The sequence below is a fragment of the Palaemon carinicauda genome, chromosome 17, assembly GCF_036898095.1.
Source record: "Palaemon carinicauda isolate YSFRI2023 chromosome 17, ASM3689809v2, whole genome shotgun sequence".
Taxonomy (NCBI): Eukaryota; Metazoa; Arthropoda; class Malacostraca; order Decapoda; family Palaemonidae; genus Palaemon; species Palaemon carinicauda.
This window is the reverse complement of record NC_090741.1, coordinates 38,514,978-38,542,010: the sequence shown is the minus strand read 5'-3', so window position 1 is coordinate 38,542,010 and position 27,033 is coordinate 38,514,978. Positions and strand designations below refer to the sequence as shown.

The window sequence follows — 27,033 nt, the reverse complement described above, 5'->3', positions numbered from 1 at the left end:
ACTCAGATAGTGGGCTCCGAATGGTCTTTGAATCCTCTGATAGCCAACAAAATCCTGACTTTGTGGGGTTCCCCGACAGTAGACCTGTTCGCAACTTCTCTGAACAGCAAGCTTCTGCTGTACTGTTCTCCAGTCCCAGATTCTCAGGCTCTCTAGCAGGATGCATTTCAACAACGGTGGTACAACATTGACATATACACCTTTCCCCCGTTCTGTCTGATGAGAAGGCTGTTCAACAAGACCAGAGCATCTAAAATTCTAATGAAGACCCTTGTAGCTCCAATATGGCATCACGCAGAGTATTTACCAGACATCCTGCAACTGCTAGCAGATCTACCGAGAGAACTTCCTCCACGACCAGATCTACTGAAACAATTACACGCAAACATCTTTCACAAGGCTGGCCAGTCTCTTCAACTTCACGCCTGGAGACTATCCGTCTCCTCTCTCAGAGAAGCTTTTCTCATCAAGTTGCTGAGAGAATGTCCAAATACTTGGGAAAGTTCTCAGCCTCAGTGTACCAGGCTAAGTGGACGGTCTTTTTTATTGTCGGTCTCGTGGAAGGACTATCTCTCCACTCAATGCCACTGTCCCTGTAATAGCGGAGCCTTGTATACCTTTGGGGGAAAAAACTTTTTGGTCTTGGTAGTGAAAGATTATCACTCAGCCTTGAGCCTCGCCTTTAAGCTGAAAGGAGTGGATATTTTCTCTTCGTTGGAGCTTAATTTACTCATAGGGAGTTATGAGATCACTTTCCCACAATTAGAGGTCAGGCCTCCTCCTTGGAATGTGGTTCGCATTTTGAGATCCCTAAGAGGACCTTACGAACCATTACGCCCTGCAACTTATCAGAATCTCGCTTTGAAGACGGCGTTCCTGCTTGCTTTAGTTTTGGCAAAGAGAGTCGGTGAACTTCATGGCCTCTTATATGACATCGCTCATTTAAGTGACACTCAGCTTCGTCCCTGAGTATATTGCAAAGATTCAAAGTTCTGGGATATTGAACCCTAAATTTGGGTCCTTTCAGATTATTAGTCTACGTTCTGTAAACAATGACCCAGATCAGCTGTTACCATGCCCAGTGAGGAGTTTGAGATAATATCTTAAAAGCACTGCAGCAACATGGCCCTGACTAATATCTTTTTTTCAATATTTAACTTAGCCGGTGATTATAATAGCTGCAACTCTGTTGCTCGAGAGAAAACTCTAAGGTAAAACTCGCCAGCAATCGCTACACAGGTTGCGGGTGTGCCCAACAGCGCCATCTGTCGTCCAGATACCCAGTACTCAATGTAAACAAAGACTCAATTTTCTCTCTGTCGTGCTAACGACAAGACGTACTTACTCGCTGTTGCTAAACTGGAGTTTTTTCACAACTAATTGGTGAAGTACAATATTCTAGTTTTGAGCTTTCGCTGTGCAAGGTTTCTCTTCACAAATCCTTGAACTCTTTTTGATAACGGATTCTTTGTTGATGACTTTTTGATAGTTTTTTGAATTCCCCTTTGACCAATTCAAAATGGCTGACCCTTCACAAGTCCCAAAATTTAGGAAGTGCAATGCTAGGGACTGTTCAAGGCATCTTCCGAAGGCTTCTATCGACCCTCACACCGTTTGTTCCAATTGTCGGGATAAAACCTGTCAATTGGAAGATCGGTGTGAGGAGTGCGTTGGGCTTTCGGAATTCGATTTTATACACGTAGGCTAGAGAGAGATAGAGTTAGGAGAAGTTCCTCTCGTTCTATCGATATTTCCTCTCCTCATGCCCCACAACCTATTCCTTCCCCTGTAGTGGTTGCTCCTAATCCCCCTCCTGGCACTCAGGAACCTTCGATGGCTGATATGATGCGTGCCATCCAAGCTCTGGGTGAGAGAGTTGAGTCCCTTGCTAGTGACCGTAATCAACTTATGGCGGATGTGAAGGAGCTGAAGTGCAAAAGTGCAGTGGGAAGTGTTAAAGTGAGTGATAGTGTTGTGGATAGTGTTGCGCTTGAGAGTTCGTCTGTTCGTGCCTGTCGTCCTCCTAGTCCGGGACCTCTTGCAAGCTCCCAAGTCCAGGGGAGAAGCAATGTCGTACGACAAATGGGTTTGAGAGGCTTTAATCAGCGAACAGACGTTCCCTCCGTGGTATCGGGCGTATCTACCCAAGATCGCCCCTGCCTAACTAAGACGAGAGAGCCCATATATACCTCGTCTTCGGAAGGTGTTTCTCGCAAGAAACCCTGGACCAAGGTCTCACGACCGTTAAACCGCAAGTCGGTCCCTTCCGCACAAGTCCAACGGCCCAGTTGTAGCCACTGGGTCAGTTCGGACTCGCTGCAGTCATCCGATGACTGCTCTCCTCCTAAGAGAGGCAAAGCGGTACCGCTTCAGACAGTTACACCGTCTGTCGCCGCACCTGCTCCTGTAGACCCTAAGTGGTCTCTACTGCAAGACATGCAGTCTCAGCTAACGTCTCTTATGCAGGACTTTCGTGTGGAGAAGGTTGCTGCCGCACCAGCTAGTGCAGCTCCTTGCCTACAACCGCCCACACGATCGGTTGTGCGTCCGGTGGACGCTGAGGTAACCTTCTCACGCACACCAGTTGAGAGAGTTCCGCCACCCATGCGTTCCAGTGTGATCTGCCAGCCGCATGTTGACGTTCAGCGACGCACGGAGGTCTCCGTTGACGTTCGTGAGGTTCAACAACCGTCAGAGTTGTTTTGTTTTGACGCGGTGCGTCAACCTCCGCAACCCAGTGTGGTTGCCACTGCTCACCCACATCAGTCCAGACAGTCTGGAGTAGACGCTGTGCGTCCCCGCGCTGCTATGGTTGTTGCCAGCTCACAGACTGGGCAACAGTTCCATGACGTTGCGTCCGGCTCAGTCACGCATGCACCCGTGCGACCGGACTCAGCTTACCAGCCGTTACCCACTCCGTTGCCGTTCCCTCATCAGTTATCGGATGAGGGACTTTCTGATGATGATGTTGCTGCACACGTAGATGAACCGCATTCAGAACTGGACGAGCCTAAGTCTACGCAACCCTCTTTGGACTTTAGGAAAGTTTTGGCCCTGTTCAAAGAGATGTTTCCGGACCAGTTTGTTTCTGTGGCTCCGCGTTCTCCTCCGTCAGAGTTTGTGTTAGGCATGCCGTCATCCACTCCTGCCTTTACTAGACTCGTCCTTGCACGCTCGTCCAAGAGAGCTTTGCGTGTAATAGGAGAATGGGTGCAGTCCAAGAAGAGTTTAGGGAAGACAGCTTTTACGTTTCCCCCTGCTAGACTCTTTTAGATCGAGCGTCTGGTATGCCACGGGAGAAGTTCTCGGCTTGGGAGTTCCTGCCTCTGCCCAGGGCGACTTCTCAAGCCTAGTAGACTCTCCCCGCCCCCTTGCCATGAGACGCTCAAAGATATGTTGGTCATCTTCGGACCTGGACCACCTGCTGAAAGGTATCTTTAGAGCCTTCGAAGTTTTTAACTTCTTAGACTGGTGTCTAGGAGCTCTAAGCAGAAAGATCTCTCCGACAGAGAAGGAGACTTCCTTGCTCATTATGTCCTGCATGGACAAGGCCGTACGTGATGGGTCTAATGAGCTTGCTGCATCTTTTGTGTCCGGAGTCCTTAAGAAGCGTGAAAACCTCTGCTCATTCCTTTCAGCTGGAGTTACACCATGCCAGAGATCCGAACTTCTGTTTGCTCCGCTTTCCAAGTGCCTTTTTCCAGAAGACCTGATTAAGGAAATTGCCGCTTCTTTGATACAGAAGGATACTCACGATCTTGTTGCGTCCTCAGCTCGCAAAGCCACCCCTTTGCCTACCTTGTCAGCTAGACCAAGGATGGACACTCCAGCGTCCCGTTTTATTCCGCCCTTTCGTGGCAGAGCCTCCAGCAGAGGAGGTGCTCGTGCCGAAGGGAAACGGGGAAAGAAGAAAGGAACCAAGTCCTTTAAGGGCAGAGTCTGACTGCCAGCTTCTTCAGACAGCAGTGGGAGCCAGACTCAAGAACTTCTGGCAGACCTGGGAAAAGAGAGGCGCAGATGCACAATCTGTGAAGTTGCTCAGAGAGGGGTACAAGATCCCGTTTGTACGAAAACCCCCTCTAGCAACGTCTCCCATCGATCTCTCTCCCAGGTACAGAGAGGAAGACAAGAGACGAGCATTGAAACAGGAAGTGTCTCTCTTACTAGAGAAGGGAGCGGTAGTCAAAGTCTTGGACCATCAAACCCCGGGATTCTACAACCGCCTCTTCTTGGTGTCAAAGAAGACAGGAGGGTGGAGGCCGGTGCTAGACGTCAGTGCGCTGAATGTCTTTGTCACAAAGCAGACGTTCTCCATGGAGACCACAAAGTCGGTTCTAGCAGCGGTCAGAAGGGAAGACTGGATGGTCTCTTTAGACCTAAGGGACGCCTACTTCCACCCGGACTCCCAACCTTTTCTGAGATTCGTTTTCGAAAAGGTTGTCTACCAGTTTCAAGCCCTGTGCTTTGGCCTAAGCACAGCTCCTCTTGTGTTTACGAGGCTGATGAGGAATGTATCCAAATTCCTTCATTTGCGGACATCCGAGCCTCCCTCTATTTGGACGACTGGCTTCTCAGAGCTTCTTCCAGTCGTCGCTGTCTGAAGGATCTAAAGTGGACTCTAGATCTGACCAAGGAATTGGGTCTCCTTGTCAATATGGAAAAGTCACAAGTGGTCCCATCCCAAACTATTGTGTATTTAGGGATGGAGATTCACAGTCTAGCTTTTCGGGCTTTTCCGTCGGCCCCCAGAACAAGCCAAGCCCAGTTATGCATCCAGAACATGCTGAAGAAGGAACGATGTTCAGTCAGGAAGTGGATGAGTCTGATAGGGACGCTATCATCCCTGGAACAGTTTGTGTCATTAATCTGGCCTTGAAAAGCTTCAGGTCTCTCCTTCAAGGCAAAGTGGTGGAGGTGAACTCGGACAACACCACGGCTTTGGCGTACATCTCCAAGCAAGGAGGGACCCACTCACTGACGTTGTACGAGATCGCAAGGAACCTGCTCACCTGGTCAAAAGGTCTAAACATATCGCTAGTAACGAGGTTCATCCAAGGCAACTTGAATGTCATGGCAGATTGTCTCAGTCGGAAGGGACAAGTAATTCCAACAGAATGGACCCTCCACAAGGATGTATGCAAGAGACTTTGGGCCACTTGGGGCCAGCCAACCATAGATCTCTTTGCAACCTCGATGACCAAGAGGCTCCCAATATATTGCTCACCAATCCCGGACCCAGCAGCAGTTCATATAGATGCCTTTCTCCTAGATTGGTCACATCTAGATCTATATGCATTCCCACCGTTCAAGATTGTCAACAAGGTACTGCAGAAGTTCGCCTCTCACGAAGGGACAAGGTTGACGCTAGTTGCTCCCCTCTGGCCCGCGAGAGAATGGTTCACCGAGGTACTTCGATGGCTAGTAGACGTTCCCAGAACTCTTCCTCTAAGGGTGGACCTTCTACGTCAGCCACACGTAAAGAAGGTACACCAAAGCCTCCACGCTCTTCGTCTGACTGCCTTCAGACTATCGAAAGACTCTCGAGAGCTAGAGGCTTTTCGAAGGAGGCAGCCAGGGCGATTGCTAGAGCAAGGAGAACATCCACCCTTAGAGTCTACCAATCGAAGTGGGAAGTCTTCCGAAACTGGTGCAAGTCAGTATCTGTATCCTCGACCAGTACCTCTGTAACTCAGATAGCTGACTTCCTCTTATACCTGAGGAAAGAACGATCACTTTCAGCTCCCACTATCAAGGGTTACAGAAGCATGTTGGCATCAGTCTTCCGTCACAGAGGCTTAGATCTTTCCAACAATAAAGATCTACAGGACCTCCTTAAGTCTTTTGAGACCACGAAGGAGCGTCGTTTAGTTACACCTGGTTGGAATTTAGACGTGGTACTAAGATTCCTCATGTCAGACAGGTTCGAGCCGCTACAATCAGCCTCCCTGAAAGATCTCACCTTAAAGACTCTTTTTCCTGGTATGCTTAGCCACAGCTAAAAGAGTCAGTGAGATTCATGCCTTCAGCAAGAACATCGGATTTTCATCAGAAAAGGCTACATGTTCACTACAACTTGGTTTTCTAGCCAAAAACGAGCTGCCTTCTCGACCTTGGCCGAAATCGTTCGATATTCCAAGCTTACCGAATATGGTTGGCAATGAACTAGAAAGAGTCTTATGCCCTGTGAGAGCTCTTAAGTTCTATTTAAAACGAACTAAACCTTTACGAGGCCTGTCTGAAGCTTTATGGTGTTCAGTTAAGAAACCATCTTTGCCTATGTCAAAGAATGCTTTATCCTATTTTATCAGACTGTTAATACGAGAGGCTCATTCCCATCTGAGTGAAGAAGACCAAGCTTTGCTGAAGGTAAGGACACATGAAGTTAGAGCTGTCGCAACTTCCGTGGCCTTTAAACAAAATAGATCTCTGCGAAGTATAATGGACGCAACCTATTGGAGAAGCAAGTCAGTATTCGCGTCTTTTTATCTTAAGGATGTCCAGTCTCTTTACGAGGACTGCTACACACTGGGACCATTCGTAGCAGCGAGTGCAGTAGTGGGTGAGGGCTCAACCACTACAATTCCCTAATTCCATAACCTTTTAATCTTTCTCTTGAAATGTTTTTATTGTTGTTTTTTGGGTTGTCCGGAAGGCTAAGAAGCCTTTCGCATCCTGGTTGATTTGGCGGGTGGTCAAAGTAATTTCTTGAGAGCGCCTAGATTAGGGGTTTTGATGAGGTCCTGTTGTATGGGTTGCAACCCTTGATACTTCAGATCCTAGGGGTCGCTCAGCATCCTAAAAGGATCGCGAGGCTCCGTAAGGAAGACGTACTTAAAAAGGCAGAGTAATTGTTCAAGTCGACTTCCTTACCAGGTACCTATTTATTTTGTTTTTGTTATTTTGATAACTTCTAAAATGAAATAAAAACTCTTAGCTCATATTAATGTAAACATATATTGCTGGTCTCTACCCACCCCCCTGGGTGTGAATCAGCTATTATAATCACCGGCTAAGTTAAATATTGAAAAATGTTATTTTGATAATAAAATAAATTTTTGAATATACTTACCCGGTGATTATAAATTAAAGGACCCTCCCTTCCTCCCCAATAGAGACGCAGTGGAACGAGGAGAAAATTGAGTCTTTGTTTACATTGAGTACTGGGTATCTGGACGACAGATGGCGCTGTTGGGCACACCCGCAACCTGTGTAGCGATCGCTGGCGAGTTTTACCTTAGAGTTTTCTGTCGAGCAACAGAGTTGCAGCTATTATAATCACCGGGTAAGTATATTCAAAAATTTATTTTATTATCAAAATAACATTTTTGTTAGTTCTGGAAGGGTTAAGAGGAGGATCACTAAAAATACCATTTCACCTTGGATACTACAAGTCGTTGAAAGGGTTCTGAATCCCAATCCTCCTCCGGTTCGAAGACCAAGGGCCCAGGATGTCAGTGGCATCAGTACGTCCCTGGCATTCAAGCGCAACTTTTCCTTGTTGCAGGTGTTACAAGCAGGAATGTGGAAACATCACACTGCGTCCACAGCTCACTATTTAAAAGACGTGACACAGGATGCTCAATATGTTTACTATCAGTCCTGTTGTGGCGGCTCAACAAGTGGTTCAAGAGATTGATCACCAAAAATATTGAAAGACTTTCTCAAAAATGCTTAGAGGTCTTTGAAAATATAATTGAGGAAAATCATGGGACCCATTTTCAACCAAGACACTGTAGAATGGAGAATTAGCCACATTTGGGAAATAAGAGATCCCAACAACCCTATATCAGCCAAGTTAGTTAAGGATGATTCAATTGGCTGGTTATGTTGCAGTCATGGGGCATAAACCTTTAGGAAAACCTACAAAGAATTTAAATAGATATCTCATGGAGGATCTCAACAGGGAGGGGATTGAAATGGATACATGGATGGATTTAGCGCAAGATAGAGGAGGGTGGAGATGTCTTTCGAGAGCAGTCACGGGTCAACGAGTGGCCCAAAGACCAGTGGAGTAGATTGGCTTGACTATTAGTTATATTTTGGTACAACCTGTGTTTTTCCTTTTCAAAATTCTTTAATATGTTTTCAAACAGTATCACCTATGGTATATATTCATTAGAAAAGCCTTAAATTACAGATAATCATTAACATGCAATAAGCTCTTGGCTTTAGCTTGGATGTACAAATAAGTAGAGTATATCAATGATTTATTTTTATCCTGGGGCTTACTTGGAAGATGTAATATTAATAACAATTACGGTAGTAACAGTACAGTATATGTTTTGTTTCCTTGAGACCTACTGTAATGTTATACTGGACTTTGAAGCAAGTCCATTGAGCTTAGTATAATACTGTAGTCTGTTTGTATTAGGAAAATTAAAGTATTTGTAAATGATTTAGTGGCAGACATACATAATTGATGACCCTTACAATATTCCAAAGGAAAAATCATGGCTGGACTTTGCAATGGAAAGTGACTACTTGTCAACAAAAAAGTGTCGATTATACCAAGTGAGGGACGACTTCTTTGGTGCTGGCTATGGATGTGTCCTTCAGCAGAATGCTGTGTACCTTAGGCTTTTCAATGCAGAGTAAGTCAGAAACTTTTCTTTACACTGATCTAAAGTTTTATGGTTGCAGGATGAATAAACTGGTCTCCACAGAATTAGTTAGAAATAACCTCTTTCCTTCTTCCACAGATTCAATTGTAAAGTAGAGATTTCCAAACTTTCCTTAAAATAAATTCTTGACTTACAACTGTTCCATACTCTTTGGGAAATATCACAATTTATTTATGATACCTAAAGTTGTGTTAATAGTTCTCAAGAAATGCTAACATTTACTTGAAATCCCCTGTAAAATGTAAAAGAAAAATTATATGTTATTTAGTCATGGACCACAGTGCAAAATTCATTCGGGAGTTGACATGTTAAAATAACAGATCTGTTTGTATTAAGAAGACTATATGAAAGCAATTATATGAAAATAACACATGTCTATTTGAAAGTACCTGTGTAAGAAACCCAGATCATGGTTTGTATTGTCATATTCTATTGTCTTTTTACAATTTTATTCATAGGGTCTTACGAATGATGCAGAATGGCCTCTTCTCAATCTGGAGGCGAAAGTATTGGCCAAAACCAAATGAGTGCTCCAGCATCAAACGCTCGACCACTGGTCCTCGTGCTCTTCATCTTAGCAACTTCTTTGGACACTTCTCCCTATACATCATTGGTTTAGGTCTTTCGTTCATTACCTATCTGCTTGAAAGAATCTATCATAGCTTCTCTCTGGATAAGTAACTTGGATAATTGTTATAAGATCATGTAAAATGACTTCTGTTAGCAAAACAAAATTCACTAGTATCATTACTGAACATGATGAGCATAATATTGATTGCTTTTAAAAGTAGTCAAAACAGTAATAATTCTTTTAAGGGTTCTCTCCTTTTAACTACAGTCTGCCAAACTTTGAACCCCTAATCCCACACCTTGTTTAGCCTTCAACTTTACCTCTTCATTTCCGATTCCATTTTGCTGTCTAACCTTTATATGATTTACACTTCTTAGTGCAGCCTCGAAGGTTTTTCCCACTTGCCATATGGCCCAAAGCCCATGAATCATTCATCAAACTAAAAATTTAAAAACTTGGGATCATAAATAATCAAGTCTTGAAATATACCATGTTATTTAAGACTGTAAACTTCAATTCAAGGCTATATCCTATCAGTATAGTTCCCGACTTAAACACAAGTAGTATCGAGTTGTTAGGGACAGTCAGCCAATGAATGTATGAATAGTGATACTCACTGCTTAAATAATATAAAATTATATTTCTAGCTTCCATTTATCCTCTACTAATAACTTAGACTCAGTCTAGTAGACATTTTGACAACAAGGTAGTGGCAATGTGCTAATTGTTTTGGACTAAGTAGAAGATCAGGTAAAATTTGCCTCAATAAAGATAGTTCTGTTTCAAATTCTGACCCCTAAATTCTTTGTTCTATCTCCATAACACAGATACGTTATAAACCATGGAGGGATAAGGTGAGTGATGGGAAGAAAGCTTTCAAAATTAGGATATTGTTGTGTACAGTACTTCTAAAACAAGAATTTTTCACAAAAGTTTGGTAAATTTAAAATTTATCAACTTTTTATCGATGTTGGGGAGGGCAGCGTCAACCCCTGTGGTTATTTTAGTACTTGGAGCTGATCATCATACCTTGTTAGTTGGGTACAAATGATCTCTTTCTCCCTCGAGAAAAGACAAGCTTGAAGCTTAAGAGCTAACCTATGGCCCCAACAAAATTAAATAGTATATTCTTTGCTCAGCTAAAAGAATTGAAAAATGTTATTTTTATTAGTAAAATAAATTTTTGAATATACTTACCCGATAATCATGTAGCTGTCAACTCCGTTGCCCGACAGAATTCTATGGAGGGATACGCCAGCTATCACAATACTAGAAGGGGGTGTACTTACCAGCGCCACCTGTGGCCAGGTACTATAGTACTTCTTGTTGACACCTCCTCAATTTTTCCTCGGTCCACTGGTTCTCTATGGGGAGGAAGGGAGGGTCGATTAAATCATGATTATCGGGTAAGTATATTCAAAAATTTATTTTACTAATAAAAATAACATTTTTCAATATTAAACTTACCCGATAATCATGTAGCTGATTCACACCCAGGGGGGTGGGTGAAAAACCAGTGTACAAGACTAAAGGATAGCTAAGTATCCCGTATTTCATATAATCAGTTATCCACAATAACAATGAAATAATAAGTACCTGGTAAGGAAGTCGACTTGAACCGTTACTCTGCCTTTAATAAGATCGTCTTCCTTACTGAGCGCAGCGTTCCTCTTGGGAGGCTGAATCAACTCAAAGGTGCTAAAGTATACAGGGCTGCAACCCATACTAAAGGACCTCATCACAACCTTTAACCTCGGCGCTTCTCAAGAAAGAATTGACCACCCGCCAAATCAACAAGGATGTGGAAGGCTTCTTAGCCGACCGTACAACCCATAAAAAGTATTCAAGAGAAAGGTTAAAAGGTTATGGGATTATGGGAATGTAGTGGCTGAGCCCTCGCCTACTACTGCATTCGTTGCTACGAATGGTCCCAGGGTGTAGCAGTACTCGTAAAGAGACTGGACATCTTTGAGATAGAATGATGCGAACACTGACTTGCTTCTCCAATAGGTTGCATCCATAACACTCTGCAGAGAATGGTTCTGTTTGAAGGCCACTGAAGTAGCCACAGCTCCCACTTCATGTGTCCTTACCTTCAGCAAAGCAAGGTCTTCTTCCTTCAGATGAGAATGTGTTTCTCTAATCAGAAGCCTGAATAGTAAGAAACTGAGTTCTTAGAACTTGGAAAAGAAGGTTTCTTGATAGCACACTATAAGGCTTCTGATTGTCCTTGTAAAGGTTAAGACCTTTTTAGATAGTACCTAAGAGCTCTAACTGGGCAAAGTACTCTCTTCAGATCATTCCCCACCAAGTTGGACAGGCTTGGGATCTCGAACGACTTAGGCCAAGGACGTGAAGGAAGCTCGTTTAGCAAAACCGAGCTGCAAGGAACATGTAGCCGTTTCAGATGTGAAAACAATGATCCTGCTGAAGGCGTGGATCTCACTTACTCTTTTAGCTGTTGTCAAGCACACGAGGAAAAGAGTTTTTAATGTGAGGTCCTAAAAAGAGGCTGATTGGAGAGGTTCAAATCTTGATGACATAAGGAACCTTAGGACCACGTCTAGATTCCAGCCTGGAGTGGACAACCGACGTTCCTTTGAGGTCTCAAAAGACCTAGGGAGGTCCTGTAGATCTTTGTTGGTGGAAAGATCCAAGCCTCTGTGGCGGAAAACCGCTGCCAACATACTTCTGTAACCCTTGATCGTAGGAGCTGAAAAGGATCTTACTTTCCTTAGATATAACAGGAAGTCAGCAATCTGGGTTACAGTGGTACTGGTTGAGGAAACTGCATTGGTCTTGTACCAGCTACGGAAGACTTCCCCTTGAGACTGATAGATTCTGAGAGTGGATGTTCTCCTTGCTTTGGCAATCGCTCTGGCTGCCTCCTTCGAAAAGCCCCTAGCTCTTGAGAGTCTTTCGAAAGTCTGAAGGCAGTCAGACGAAGAGCGTGGAGGATTGGGTGTACCTTCTTTACGTGAGGTAGACTTAGAAGGTTCACTCCTAGAGGAAGAGTCCTGGGAATGTCGACCAGCCATTGCAGTACCTCTAAGAACCATTCTCTCGCGGACCAGAGCGGAGCCAACCAACGTCAGCCGTGTCCCTTTGTGAGAGGAGAACTTCTGAAGTACCCTGTTGACAATCTTGAACGGCGGGAATGCATACAGGTCGAGATGGAACCAATCCAGCAGAAAAGCATCCACGTGAACTGCTGCTGGGTCTGGAATCGGAGAACAATACAACAGGAGTCTCTAGGTTATCGAGGTAGTGAACAGATCTATGGTTGGCTGACCCCACAGGGCCCAAAGTCTGCTGCAAACATTCTTGAGAAGGGTCCACTCTGTGGGGATGACCTGACCCTTCCGTCTGAGGTGATCTGCCATGACATTCATACCGCCCTGAATGAACCTCGTACCAGTTAGCTTTCGATCTTTAGACCAGATGAGTAGGTCCCTTGCGATCTAGAACAACTTCCACGAAAGAGTCCCTCCCTGCTTGAAGATGTAAGCCAGGGCTGTGGTGTTGTCAGAGTCCACCTCCACCACTTTGTAAAGCTGGAGGGACTTGAAGTTTATCAAGGCCAGAATAACCGCCAACAACTCCTTGCAATTGATGTGAAGTGTCCTTTGCTCCTGATTCCATGTTCCCGAGCATTCTTGTCCGTCCAAAGTCGCACCCCAGCCCGTGTCTGATGCGTCCGAGAGGAGACGGCGGTCGTGTTTCTGAACAGCCAAAGGTAGACTTCCTTGAGAAGAAAGCTGTTCTTACACCACGCGAGAGAAGACCTCCTCTCTTCGGAAACAGGAACTGAGACCGTCTCTAGCGTCATGTCCTTTATCCAGTGAGCAGCTAGATGATACTGAAGGGGGGGGAGGTGGAGTCTCCCTAACACGATGAACAGGGCCAGCGATGAAAGTGTCCCTGTTAGACTCATCCACTACCTGACTGAGCATCGGTTCCTTCTCAGCATGCTCTGGATGCATTCTAGGGCTTGGAAGATCCTTGGGGCCGACGGAAAAGTCCGAAAAGCTCGACTCTGAAGATCCATACCCAAGGAGACAATGGTCTGGGATGGAACGAGCTGAGACTCCTCAAAATTGACCAGGAGGCCCAGTTCCTTGGTCAGATCCATAGTCCATTTGAAAATCTCCAGACAGCGACGACTTGTGGGAGCTCTTAAAAGCCAGTCGTCTGACGGAGCCGGACACAAGATCATGGTACTGCTGCACAGTCTGTGAACTGTCAATCATGGGCAAGCGAGGAAGTACAGTGACAACCCGAATCTGTCTAGACTGTCTGGGTCGTACAGACAACTCCTTATCGGGTTGCTGAGGTTGCCGCACTGCGTCACAACAAGTCACTTCTGTTGGTTGTTGAACGTCTTCCCCGTGACACATTGACTCCGTAAACAAAAAATCCTCTAACAAGGACTAAGCTTGGACTGCATGTCTTGCAACACAGCTCAAGGTCTATGGGAGCAGGTGTGGTAACAGACGGGATTAGCGACTGAAGTGGAACCATTACCTTCCCTGGAAGCATGTTATGCTTAAATAAAAGTCCATAGGAGGCTATGCAGCTAAAGGCTCCCTCCAAATGACAGAGTCCTCAAGGGAATATCAGAAGGAGGGAGAAAAGAACTTTCTCATCTACAGGGACCATATCCTAGAAAAGCTAAGTTCTCTCAGTGAGGGTTCACTGGTGCAAAAGCAGCAGACTAGAAGGCAACGCTATGAAACTGCTTGACAGTCTAGTGAGTTGGCAACAACCAAAGATGTGTGACTGAGAAGCATGCGGTAAGGTATGCAGAGCATGTTGTATGCAGAGTATGCTGTATGCAGAGCATGCTGTATGTAGAGCATGTTGTATGCAGAGCATGCTGAATGCAGAGCATGCTGTATGCAGAGCATGTTGTATGCAGAGCATGCTGAATGCAGAGCATGCTGTATGCAGAGCATGTTGTATGCAGAGCATGCTGTATGCAGAGCATGCTGTATGTAGAGCATGTTGTATGCAGAGCATGCTGAATGCAGAGCATGCTGTATGCAGAGCATGTAGTATGCAGAGCATGCTGTAAGCAGAGCATGCTGTATGTAGAGCATGCTGTAAGGTAAGCAGAGCGTGTGCATGGCGTTTAACATTTCTCAGAAATTCCATGACCAGTGCTAGAGTGCTTTATGCATGCTTGCATGGGGTTTTAATATCAACATAATATTTACCTTACATTCATAACTCATGATTCATATTTTGCCATATTTTGCGATATTGTTAAAAAATATATTGCAAGGAATACAAATATATTTTTATAAGTAATACAAATAACCTCCATTATCATAAGGTTTGAAAATGGAGGTAAGGTATGCTGAACAGCAGAGTCAGAACGAGCTGGAACAACAATAGTTGTGGTTTCCTCTTCAAGACTCTGTTGAGGGAACACCTGAGGCTCAGTCTGCAAAGGCTGATCAAAGGAAGTAGCAGAAGGTAGGCGCATGGGTGGAGGAGGCTGACTCCTGGCATGAGTGGCTGAACTCAAGGGTTGCGCTTGCTGAGTGGTTGGCGGATGCGCAGTAGCAAGTTCCTGAGGAACGAGTTGAGGTTCCTGCGGTGTGAGCTGAGAGCGAAAAGGTAGTGGCTGCGCAGAACGCAGTAAAAATCTCGCAAGTTGAGGCTCCTGAGGCGCAAGGCTAAGGTGTTAAGGTGCTTGCCTTGAGGAGGGTTGAGCTCGCTGCAGCGAGAGCTGAGGAGACTGACTCATGGATGGGAGAGGTTGTACCTCAAGCGAGTGTTGCCTCACTGGTGGAACAGCAAGTGGAAGCGGAGGAAGAGAGGTATAAGCCTCCTGTTCCCATTGCTGAGGTTGCCTTAAGGAAGGCGGAGGGAGCTGCACACCACTGGGATCAGTAAACTCATAACGTGGCTCAACATCGTACGCCTGGCAGGTGGTACTGCGGTCAGGCGGAGCGAGCGCAGGCGGAGCGAGCGCAGGCGGAGGGAGCGCAGGCGGAGCGAGCGCAGGCGGAGGGAGCGCAGGCGGAGCGAGCGCAGGCGGAGCGAGCGCAGGCGGAGCGAGCGCAGGCGGAGCGAGCGCAGGCGGAGGCGCAACCTTCTCAGCCCGACACTCACGCATCAAGACCGAAAGTTGTGACTGCATGGACTGCAGTAGAGTCAACTTGGGGTCGGCAGACACTAAGGTCTGCTGAGGTAAAGCCTTAACAGCAGAGATCTGTTGCGGCAGAACCTTACTCCTCTTAGGCGGAGTGCATTCAACTGATGACTGAGGAGAGTCAGAGCTAACCCAATGACTGCATCCGGGTTGTTGAACTCTAACTTCGTACGTCTGGCATAGGTCTGGACTTTACGTTTAAGAGGTCTTGAGACCTGAGACCAGCGTTTTCTCCCCTAAATTTCTTCTGCAGACGAGCAAAATAAGGGCTCAATCGTCTGCGGGTGGGAGTGACGGTCTCGGTAAGACACGCCCACAACCACCGAGGATACTTCTGTGCGCCGATCAAGGCCTGCTGAACCCTTTTGTCCTTCGACATTGCTTCTCCCCTGGGCTTGGGAGCTTGCAAGAGGTCCCGGACTGGGAGGACGACTGGCGCGCACAGAAGTACCCTCACGCACAACACTGACACACTTTGCGCTAATCACTTATCACTTTGATTTTCTGTTTGCACTTATTTCACTGAACTCGAAACTTTAAGTGGTTTGTACCTGAAACACGCAATTCTATCCTTTCTCAAAAGTTAGTAATTGTGAAAACAGAATTACAATGTAACAGAAAAATCTAATGAAAGATAAATAATTCAGTGGCTGGAAAGAGACTAAACACTAGATCACTCTAGAAACGTTTACCTTCTTCCCCTAAAGAGACTAGGGAGAAGAGCAAAAACGATAACAACGTTACTCGCTTGAATGAAACGTTTATCCTCCTCTTTCTCCCTCCGTCTCTATCTCTCTCTCTCTCTCTCTCTCTTGACTTAGAACCCGAGAGAAGAGCCCAATCATATATATCGTTAAAACATATTATTGTTAAAGGAAAAAACTGAAATATTTCCCAAAATGAAAAGTTCCTTTATTAGGATTAAAACCATTAAGTTAAGAAAGAATGAACAAAACGCTAGACACGGTTACTCTTACTGCAACGTGAAACCGTGAAAATTCTTTCTCTATCGTAACGATAGAGCGCAAGTTGAACGTTCTGAACGTCAACAACTGCAGAGACAAAACAAAACGTTAGTTCAACTTTGAAAACAGTACTAGACTATCAAAGAAATTCTTTCAAAGACATTAAAATAGCATAATATGTTAACAGGTAAAACCGAAATGACGGGCTCAATGTTAATTAACTTCGGTACCAAGAAAAGACCGCCTACTATTAGGAAGGTCGAATATAAACAAATATAAAAATTAATTTTAATAAGTTTATAATAAAAGGAAGTTAATCGAAGAGGCCTATAAGAGGCGGAGAGATATAAAATAAATCTATAACTTTTGTTAAGCAAAATTAAGAAAGAGAGTCTATACTCTCTTAGACACCAACACTTCCGTCTAAGGGAAGGGTCGGCCATTTAAAGGTGAAAGAGAGTTCATACTCTCTTCGTCACCATAATTAATCAAATTAATTCCAAAAGCTAACTAAGCTAATATAGAAGTTTCCAGTAAAGCGACAGCCGAAATCAAAGAGAAATACTTCACCAAAGTCGTGAAAATACTCCAAGAACATAAGCGTATCCCAGAACGTCTTGCCGGAAGCACGACAGAGGAAAAATTGAGGAGGTGTCAACAAGAAGTACTATAGTACCTGGCCACAGGTGGCGCTGGTAAGTACACCCCCTTCTAGTATTGTGATAGCTGGCGTATCCCTCCATAGAATTCTGTCGGGCAACGGAGTTGACAGCTACATGATTATCGGGTAAGTTTAATATTGAAAATTCAATGTTTTGTTGTAGTGGAACCCGCTGCACTGAAGCTGTTTACATTTTAGCTGTACTTTAGATACTCTCATCAGGTTGGTCTACAAAAGAATTAAGTGAATGACCTAATCTTTGCAGGAGCTTCAACCTCTTATAGCTCTGTTTTAGTTCATTGGCCTAATGCATGCTCTTTACTACCTTATTATTGGGCAAAGATAAAAACTAATGAACACTTTATTAATTTCAGTTACAGTTTTACTTGTATGGGGATATATTTACCTCTGGGTGATAGTAATTGCTTTGAATGGTATAGCCTTAATGTATATACTCGGTAGGTTTTAAGGAAAAGAATATTTCTTTGAAATATCTCCTTTAAACTTGGGAGCATTTCCCACCCCCCACCCCAAGCTCCTACATCAGAGAGCAGTAAATATACACAAGGATTTTCTGACTCGTGTTTATTGTAAACAGGTTTACCAATTAAGTTCCCTTAAATCACTTCTCTGTGTACATTTGCATTAAGAGACTATATCAGTAGAAGTACTTATTCTCCACTGCTGATGGCATCTTATCACCATATTTGAACATCCAGGTAAGACCCTTGAAAACTCTGGCTCCCTTTCACTCTATAATTGAAGATTATCAAGTTTTTCAATCTTGTTCTTTGGTTCTTATTTAATCCATTATAAATACAAACTATTGTCCTTAATAGGGATTTGATTTCAGCAAAGCTGGAAAATGGCTTGGCTGCACCCTCACTTTTTTTGACTGCAGCACAGTACAGACTTACTTTTCTGCTGACTCATAAAATGGACTTTGATGAAAGTGAAAAATCTATTTTTGGGTAAGAGGGCCATGTCATCCTGATGGAAGGGTTCCTATAGGTAGCCTTCTAAGGGATATTTGCTACAGTGATACTCACAGAGAATTAAACCAAAGGTCTCCAGGATTACAACTCCCGGCGCATGTATCCAATAAAGGATATCGCATAATATCAGGGAACGTATTCTAGATACTGTACGACACATGGCAATCTTCACCCTGAATAGATTTAACGATTCAATGTAAGAGGGAAGAGTGGCAAAAGAAAGGGATGCCGTTCTAGGTACCCGGTGGATCTCCTTCCCTACTACTACTGCGACGCCATTCCTATTCTTTCCGTTAAGCGGAAATGGACACAGATAAAGTAATTTTGTGAGGGATCAGTAAAAGGGTGGGTTCCATCAGGATGACATGGCCCTCTCACCCAAAAATAGATTTTTCACTTTGATCAAAATCCGTTATTTGGGTTCAGGCCATGTCGTGCTTGTGGAAATATACTAGAGAATTGTCTTGAAATTACTATTAGCTGTGGGTTTGTGTATGGGCCTTCTACCTTGAATAGATTTCCCTATCTGGTCTATTAGACCGATATGTGAGATTCCAGAGATCTGTCACGTCCACTAAACCTGGAGCTCGTTTAGTGCCCCCTGCCCCCAGTAGGGAAATGTCGATATCGACAATAAGGATTCAAGGTTTGTATTTCCATTGGAACGAAAAGGAAAACATTGAAGCATACCTTTTTACATACCTTAAGAATGTAAGTTTTATTTCTCTAGAAAGTATTATTGTGATTTCAAGGATTTAAGCCCCATACCGGGGTTTTAGTGAAACTCTAGCGTACTTTATTAGCTTATAACTGAGGGAGCAGTAATAAGACGCAAATACGGTTAAGTATTTTATTGTGCAACTAAATTATCAAATGTAGTTATAAGAAAGTATGAATCTGATCCAGCATTACAACACACCAAAACACATATTTTCTCATGTAGAAAAAATATACAAATACATTATCAGAATAACGCCACTCAATTTGGATGTGAAACCAAATCTACCTGACTAAGTCAGATGTTCAGAAATGCATAAACACCGTAACGCAAATGTTCACTTGGCACTGGTGTATTGGTCAGATATGCACCTACACAGAACAGTATGTCGACCATAGTTGTGATCTGCACTAGTGGGTAGGTATACCCATGCACCTGATGCACTGTTAAGTCCCAAAACAGTCCACTGTTCATTGCAGCACTAGATGACGGGTTTAATCACATTTCATCTCATTTACTTGCTTCGCGTAATGTTTGTAGAAAACCCTGGGTGATTTCCACCCAGTGTATGAGCAGTCTCTCTCAAAGTCCATATGTTGAAAGAAGTTCAACGAAGAAGCAACTTTCCTCGGATCGTGACCTGCGGGTGTACTGTCAGGATCCGCTCAGCGAATAAATTAGGTGAGCTTCACTCTCAGTTGTCTTAAAGATAGGTTTGATCCTGAAGTTTTGCCTCTGAAGAGCTGTCCTCCCTTGAAGTTTAAAGTTCTTCAAAGATGGACCTTAAGACACTCTACTGGGCACAGAGAGGCATCTTCCTTCAATGGGCAGATGCTCCAAGGACCCCACCTCTTGGTGGGTAGCTCATTCTTGGCAAGAAAGGCAGGATCAGGAAAAAGGTTCAGTTCTCCTGAGTCCAGGAACTGAATATGGCTTTCGTTTCTGGATAAGGCCATTTCACTAACTAGCCAATGAGGCTATTGCGAACAGAAAAATGACTTTCTGTGTTAAATCCTTTAGAGTACAGTCCTCATTGTCCAGGTTCGAAGCATAGTGCAAGACTTTGTCCAAAGACCATGTGATAGGCTTTGGTGGGGCTGCAGGCTTGAGTCTAGCGCATGCTTTTGGGATCTTATGAAAGATTTCACCTGAGAGGTCCACCTCAAAAGCGTACAGAAGTGGTCTACCGAGGGCCGATTTACAAGAAGTAATTGTAGTAGAGGCCAGGCCTTGTTCATGGAGGTGTATGAAAAATGCAAGACAGGAATCTATCGATATCTCTGTCGGTTTCCTTGCTTTCACAAAGGACACCCATTTCTTCCATGATGATTCGTATTGCCTCCTAGTCGAACGTGACTTGTACTCCTCGATGAAGTCAACTTTATCCTTTGAGATTCCGAACTTTTTGTTCGCTGCTAAGGCAAGAAAATCATGAGATGTAGGTTGCTGGTTCTCGAGAATGAAGCGTAGACAGTCAACTTCTAGACCAGTTGAGACAGCACTGGATTCGGCAGAGGAAACGGCTTCAGTTTCAACTCTAGGACTAGAGGGAACCAATTGCTTTTGGGCCACTTGGGGGCTACTACTGCTGCTGTCCCTTTGAAGGATCTTAGCTTGTCGAGGACTCTTAGCAGGAGATTGGTTGGTGGAAACAGGTAAATGTGATTCCACATGTTCCAGTCGAGGGACATGGCATCCATCGCTTCTGCTTGAGGGTCCATGTAAGGGGCTACGTAACGAGGTAATTTCTTGTTGTCGCTTGTTGCGAAGAGGTCGATCTGCAGTTCTGGGACTTTTTCTGAGATGAAGGAGAATGAGTCTGCGTCTAGGGACCATTCTGTCTCTATGGGCTTTCGCCTGGATAGAGCGTCCGCCGTTACATTGCGGATCCCTTGTAAGTGAATTGCTGATAGGTGCTATCCCTTCCTCCTTGCCAGGTAGAAGATGGCTAGCATCACATGGTTGATGTTGGGTGATCTCGAGCCTTGTCGATTTAGACACTTTACTGTCACCTCATTGTCCAGGACCAATCTGATGTGGATTGATCTGCGAGGGGATAGTCTCTTCAACGTCAGGAATACCACCATAGCTTCCAAAATGTTATGAAATGTTTTGAACTGGTGCGACCAATTTCCTTGCACTTTCTTGTCGTGAGAATGACCTACTCATCCTTCCAAGGAGGCATCCGTGTGTATCACCACTGATGATTGCGGAGGTTGCAGGGGAATTATCTGCGCTAGACTCTTGGCTGTTGACCACGGCTTTAATTGCGTGTGCAACAAGGCCGGGGGTCAACCTTAGTTGACCTCTTCGAGCGTTTGATGCGTATTCCCTCCAGAATTCTGACGCATCTTTCAAACGTGCCTTTAGCACAGGGCCTGTCACTGCTGCAAACTGAAGAGAGCCCAATACTCTTTCCTGTTGCCATCTTGAAATCCTCTTGTGACGGATTAGTCTCCTGACAGATCCCGCTACTGTATTTCTCTCCTCTTCTCGTATGGAAGAGAGAGGTGGTGTGACTTTAAGTTCCATTGGATCCCTAACCACTGGAACTGTTGAGCTGGAGTGAGACGAGACTTCTTGCGGTTGATCTTGAAGCCCAGGTGTTCCAAAAACTAGATCACTTTTTGGGCTGCTTGCAGACAAGTAATCTTGGATGCTGCCCATACCAGCCAGTCGTCTAAATTTGCTACCACTTGAACACCTTCGGTGCGTAGCTGTTGGACGATTGTGTCAGCTAGCTTAGTGAATATCCTTGGGGCTGTGTTCCGAAGGGCATTGCTCTGAAGACAAACTTCTTCTGTTGTCTGAATCCTAGGTAGGAGGAGAAAAGGCGACTCATGGGGAGATGCCAGTAAGCATCTGCTAGGTCTACTGAGACTGTGTACGCCCCTTTTGGCAGAAGAGTCCTTATGTATTGCAAAGTAAGCATCCGGAACTTGTTGTTCTGGATGAACTTGTTGAGTGGAGACAAGCCTAGAATGACTCCGAGTTTGTCTGAGTCTTTCTTGGGAACACAAAACAGCCTTCCCTGGAACTTGATGGATTTAGCTTTCTTTATCGCCTTCTTGTTCAAGAGTTCTGAGGTATATTCTTCCAACAAGGGGGTGGAGTCTTGGAAGAATTCTGGAAAACGGGGTTGAATTCTGCTCCATTTCCACCCGAGTCCATTCGTGATTAGGCTGTGGGTCTAGGGATCGAAGGTCCAGCGATCCCGAAAGTGATGTAGTCTGCCCCCTACCTGGAACCCCTCATTGCTTGGTGGGTCTTGCGAATTTGTTTCCGCGACCATGTCCTCCTCGGCCCCGAGAGAAGTTACCTCTTTGAGAACTTCTCTTAGGACCTTTTCCTTTCTGACTGGGGCGAAAGGAAGTCGACTGCCTCTCAAAGGTAGGGTTGAAAACTGGTCTTCGTGATCTTATTGCCCTTTTGTTCTTGGGCTGGGGACCTCCTTCCGAAGATTTTCTTTTTGGGGACATACTCCACTTTTGGAGAAGGTTCCTGTTCTCCGTTGCTTCCCTCGCGATGACCTCTTGAACCAGTTCCTGTGGGAAAAAGTCTTTACCCCAGATGCTTGAGGTAATCAGCTTCCTTGGTTTGTGCCTGATGGTTGCTGCAGTCAGGACGAACTCTCTGCAAGCCCTCCTCGCTCTGAGGAAAGCGTACAAGTCTTTCACAAGGGTACCCATGTGAGACTTGGCCAGAAAGAGGAAGATTGCTGGGGCATTATGTTGGCCCGCGCTTAGTCCTAAGCAGTTCTGATGAGAGAGAGAAGCCGCAAGTCTCTCCTTCGACTCCTGTTCCTTCCTCAGAAGATGGTCTGGCAACTTCGGAAGGTTCTCATTGAACTGTTGTCCTGCGATCTCCGGGTCTAATTTGGAGACGGAGAAGGTTAGGTGGACATCCTTCCACTTCTCTTCACAGGTAGGCAGTGCTAGAGAGAATGACTTGCATTCCTCTAGGCCTTGACGGCAAAGTCTAGAGCTTTCTCCGTAAAGGGAAATGAGATGGAGGAAGGTGCAAGAAAGGTGGGGTGCTTCTTGCTCAGTGCTGAGACTTTGGAGTTAGTATACCTGGCTCCCTTCAGGGTCTTCAGGAGGATGGCTTGCGCCTTGTCGTGTTCAAACACGATGACCTCTTTGGGAACCGTTTCTTCTCAGGCCGCATTTTCGTCCCGTAGTCTTACATAGCACTCTGGATAAGAGGAAAAGTTAGGCCAGAACTCGAGGTCTTCTATCTGTTTGGCCCCAACTTTTCGGAAACGAACAGTTTCCCATTCATCATCGGCATATGCTCCGCGTACCTCCAGGGATTAGATTCGGAGCAATGAGGGAGATCAGACACTCTAAGAGGCTTCTTAGAAGTGCCCCTGGTGGTTCCGATACGGTCGATCTCTCCTGCATCATCCTTTGCTGTTTCCTAAATGATTCCTGCATCATTTTTTTGTTCCCGTTGGAACGACTCCATCATGCATTGTAGAGATGTAAGAATCTCTTCGCTCGCATTAGCCTGAGCAACAGGTTGTAGAGTTGGGGCAGAGGACATTGACGGCAGATGTTGGTATGCCGTCACGGCAAACTGAGGGTCGTCTGTTGCCGTTGAAATGGATTCTTCTTCCTCCACTTGGGGATGGTCCATGTTCTCTTTAGGACCACCTTGTAGTAGGTACTGTTCAGTGTCGATGGACACTTCTGACATCCTCTCCTGTTGGATGACCATTCCCTCTAGGGCCTTGTTGATGTCCAAGTCAATCTTCAGCTGAATGAAGGGGAACCGGAGCTGTTCCTGGGACACCACCGCACTCGGCAGAGCCTTGGGGAACAGTAGGCACCTCAGGGAGTCATTGGGTAGGTATGGTCCTGGAGTTCTTTTGGAACCCTCTTACCCATTTGCGAAGGGTGTCCCTCGCTGTATCCCTAGCCTCTAGGGTAACTAGGGGGGGCTTCGCCGAAGCCATTGGCCAGCAGGGTTGAGCAAGTGGTGCAACCCTTCGGGTCCCAATATTTTAGGACTCCTGTGACGATGCAGCAGGGGGCATGAGTCCTGCACATTGTGTGGCCACAGAAGTCTTTCCCCTTGCGATTGCAAAACATCGCTCTGCACTTCTCCATAGGGTCATCCTGTAAATGAAAATACTTAAGAGTATTTTTTTTTTTTATATCAGTGATATAAAAGCATACAGTTTATGATAACAATAGTAATTACTATTGTATATGGTAGCTTAGGATAGTAAGCTTGAAAGGAAATAGAAAAGACACTTATCTGTATTTCCTCTCCCAGGCCATTGCTGAGACCTCCGTCAGTATTAATATTCAGTTTCCCTGATAGGGAGGATACGAGGTAGAGAAACTCTAGAAACTAGAGTTAGAGTTAGTAAGTAGCTTATACTAACATTATCCACCTGTAATATTTTATTAATACCGTTCGGGTATTGTAAGTCCCTGATGATCAAGGAAAACCATCTGGGTGTTGATGGAGTACTCAGCCTCAACAGAATATCATGGTCTCAACAATTGTCTGCGATAGAGTATGTTAGAAAACATATGTACTACTGTATAGTTGTATACAGTAGTTTGCCGGCAGTCACTGCCGGTATTGGGTTAGTACCCGACGGTGCTAACCGAAAGAACGAGAGAAAGATTAAGGAAGGAGAATTTCCTACTATTATGAATGGACATAACAGCTGGAAGTGTAGAGGGACTATAAGTCCGCCTACTGTTTCCTTACCAGAATGAAAGTTCCAATGGAAGGGGAAAGAATCAATCAGATTCTGGCTCCCACCCATCTACAAAAGGCCTGTCGCCAGCAAGGAATGTAGATGGCAGCTCAAGAGAGAGCTGAGGACTTTCCAAAGTATGTTAGGTTTTCCACCGGAAGCCGTCAGAAACCGTCTCAATCTTCCCCCAATTTTATCAACTCCTATCAAGGAAGGGAGTTAGGGGGAAGGTGGCAGTGAGACGATGGAACTAACTTCCGCCGGCAGGATACCGGCTGGTAACGCAATCATTCTAGCAATTCTGGGTGATTGTCAGAATACCGGTGAAAGAATCTTGTGACGGCATGTCGTCACCAAAGGACAGGGGGGGGGGGGGGGGAAGGGGTTGAGGGTCTTACAGTTCACTGTTATAAAAGGTGGCGGCAGGTATGTCGCCTTCCTCAAAACAATGAGCCGGGGAAGCATGGCTTCCTGTGCTGACGACGTTTTCATCAACAAGACAAGGGCACCCTGAGTATGTCACCATCTGAATCAAAGCCGGAGGCAGGAAGAACATCGTTCTACTCGACGGCTATAAAGAGAGACAGTGGCTGCTGCTCACTCGGGGAGGGAGGAGGGGTTTAGCCTCTTCTCTCAGATAGAGAATAATTATTGTAGCTTGTCTATAGATTCTAGAGAATGTAACATCTCATTCGAACCGAGAAGAAACAATAAGGGTGAGGCTAAACAGGAGGAATTACTTTACTAACGCATATATGAGCAAGAGTAGCCTTGCTCTGGTAGGAGCCCGGGCAAAGGTAATTGGTACCACCGGGGCTCCCGCCTGCATACGATAAGTAAAGTCACATAATAGAAAAAGAATAATTTTCATGTATGCAATGTCACATCTTATACAACTTGCCTAACTAGCTAATATAATAGCTTAAAACCAGGAAGTGTTGCCTTACTATCTAAATAATATGCGAGAATGTAACGGGCGACAGCAGTCGTAAAATGGCTGCCTCAGGTCTCGGCAAAGCTTACCCAAACACACTTAAATTATTGAAATTTAACTGTGAAAAGGGAGACTAAATTTACACACAAGAAATAATTAATGCTCAACTTTCCAGATGACGACAATGCTGGGATTGCATGATGAAAATTCCGAAAAACTAGAAAAACACCGGGCTAAGGCGGAGCACAACACCCTTAGCAGGCTACTAGAATAGGAATGGCGTCACAGTAGCAGTAGGGAAGGAGATCCACCGGGTAACTAGAACGGCACCCCTTTCTTTTGCCACTCTTCCCCCCTACATCGAAGCGTTAAATCTATTCAGGATGAAGAATGCCATGTGTCGTATCTAGAATACTCGTGCCAGGAGTTGGAATCCTGGAGACCTTTGGTTTAATTCTCTGGAAGTATCACTGTAGCAAATATCCCTTAGAAGGCTACCTATAGGAACCCTTCCATCAGCACGACAGGGCCTGAGCCCAAATACAAGCTGTTTCCATGTTCTGCTGTTTCTGTCCATTTATGCACCTGAGTGTATGGAGACTCAAAGACCAGACATGTGGGTTTTCCTTGGTAAACCTGGCCATAACTGTAACAGGTTTATGTGCAAGCTTTCTGTGGACCTTATTATCTTTTTACTTTTGCAGGGGCATCGTGGGGTCATCCCCTTGTGACGAGTGCAAGTCGTGGCTGCCTGTACAGTGTGTAGTTTAACAGGAATAAGAAGGCTAAGAGAAAGTTTTTCGCTTCTGACTTGGAAATAACTAAGCTGTTGCCGAAGAAACTTTAGCTCAACTATTTCTCCTTCCGCTTCTCAACATTCTGTGCCTTCTTTGGGTTTCTCTAAGGCTGAACCCTCAGGAGGAATTCAGGAGAGAGGAGACATCGGCATGTGCTCGGGACCTGCTTTAGGGAAGTTAGAATTATTGCCTTCCTTAGTGAAGGTAATACTCCTCTCGATCGAAGTTAGCTCCTCTCTTGCACCGACCGATGATGACGTGTGTGAGGATTTGGACTAGTAAAGTTGTTGCCTTCTGGGGGATCTATGATGTACCATCTGCAGAGAAGCCTCTGAAGGTGGTGGTTGATGCCAAAATTTTGAGAACTTCCATTGCTGCACTCTCCTCATCTGTTGATTCACCTGCATAGGAAGCACTAGACATGACAACCATCAAGAAATCCTTGCCTGGTGCTGGGGAAAATTCTGGGTTCTCTCCTGGTGATTGTCATTGCCATCACCTTAATCCTCAAGGACTCTGAAGCATGGTTAAGGGAAAAAGTGTATGCGTCCTCCTTAACCCTCCCCCCCCCCCCCCCCCTCCAGTAGTCAAAGGACCCAATTAACTCCCTAGCGGTAGTTTGGCTGGTGCCTTGGCCAATCTACTACCTATTGGCATATGAATTACCACCCTACTGGGACAAGGTCTTCTGCAGGAACTAACAATTTTTCCATTCAGGAAATTTAGGAAAACCTGTAGTACCTATGCCACTAAAAGTATATTTTCTCAAATATTTCACAAAACAGGTATTAGTACCCTCACTTTTGTCTGTTCCCACAGGTTGCCCCAAAGTTTCTGGTTGGGAGTAATTAAGTTTAGAACAAGTGTGTCTTGCATTTTCAGGCTGGTAATAACT

The 27,033-nt window shown here is 45.0% G+C and overlaps 1 protein-coding gene across 1 annotated transcript in view; it reads left to right on the top strand.

Moving 5' to 3' along the window:
- LOC137656035 (glutamate receptor U1-like) overlaps window positions 1–10,341 on the top strand; it is a 54,249-nt gene extending 43,908 nt beyond the window's left edge. Inside the window, exons 10-11 of the mRNA XM_068390211.1 lie at window positions 8,443–8,591; window positions 9,080–10,341. Coding sequence (XP_068246312.1) covers window positions 8,443–8,591; window positions 9,080–9,302 — 372 coding nt within the window. The 3' untranslated portion in view covers window positions 9,303–10,341. The remainder of the gene's footprint in view (window positions 1–8,442; window positions 8,592–9,079) is intronic.
- The last annotated feature ends 16,692 nt before the right edge of the window (window positions 10,342–27,033 follow it).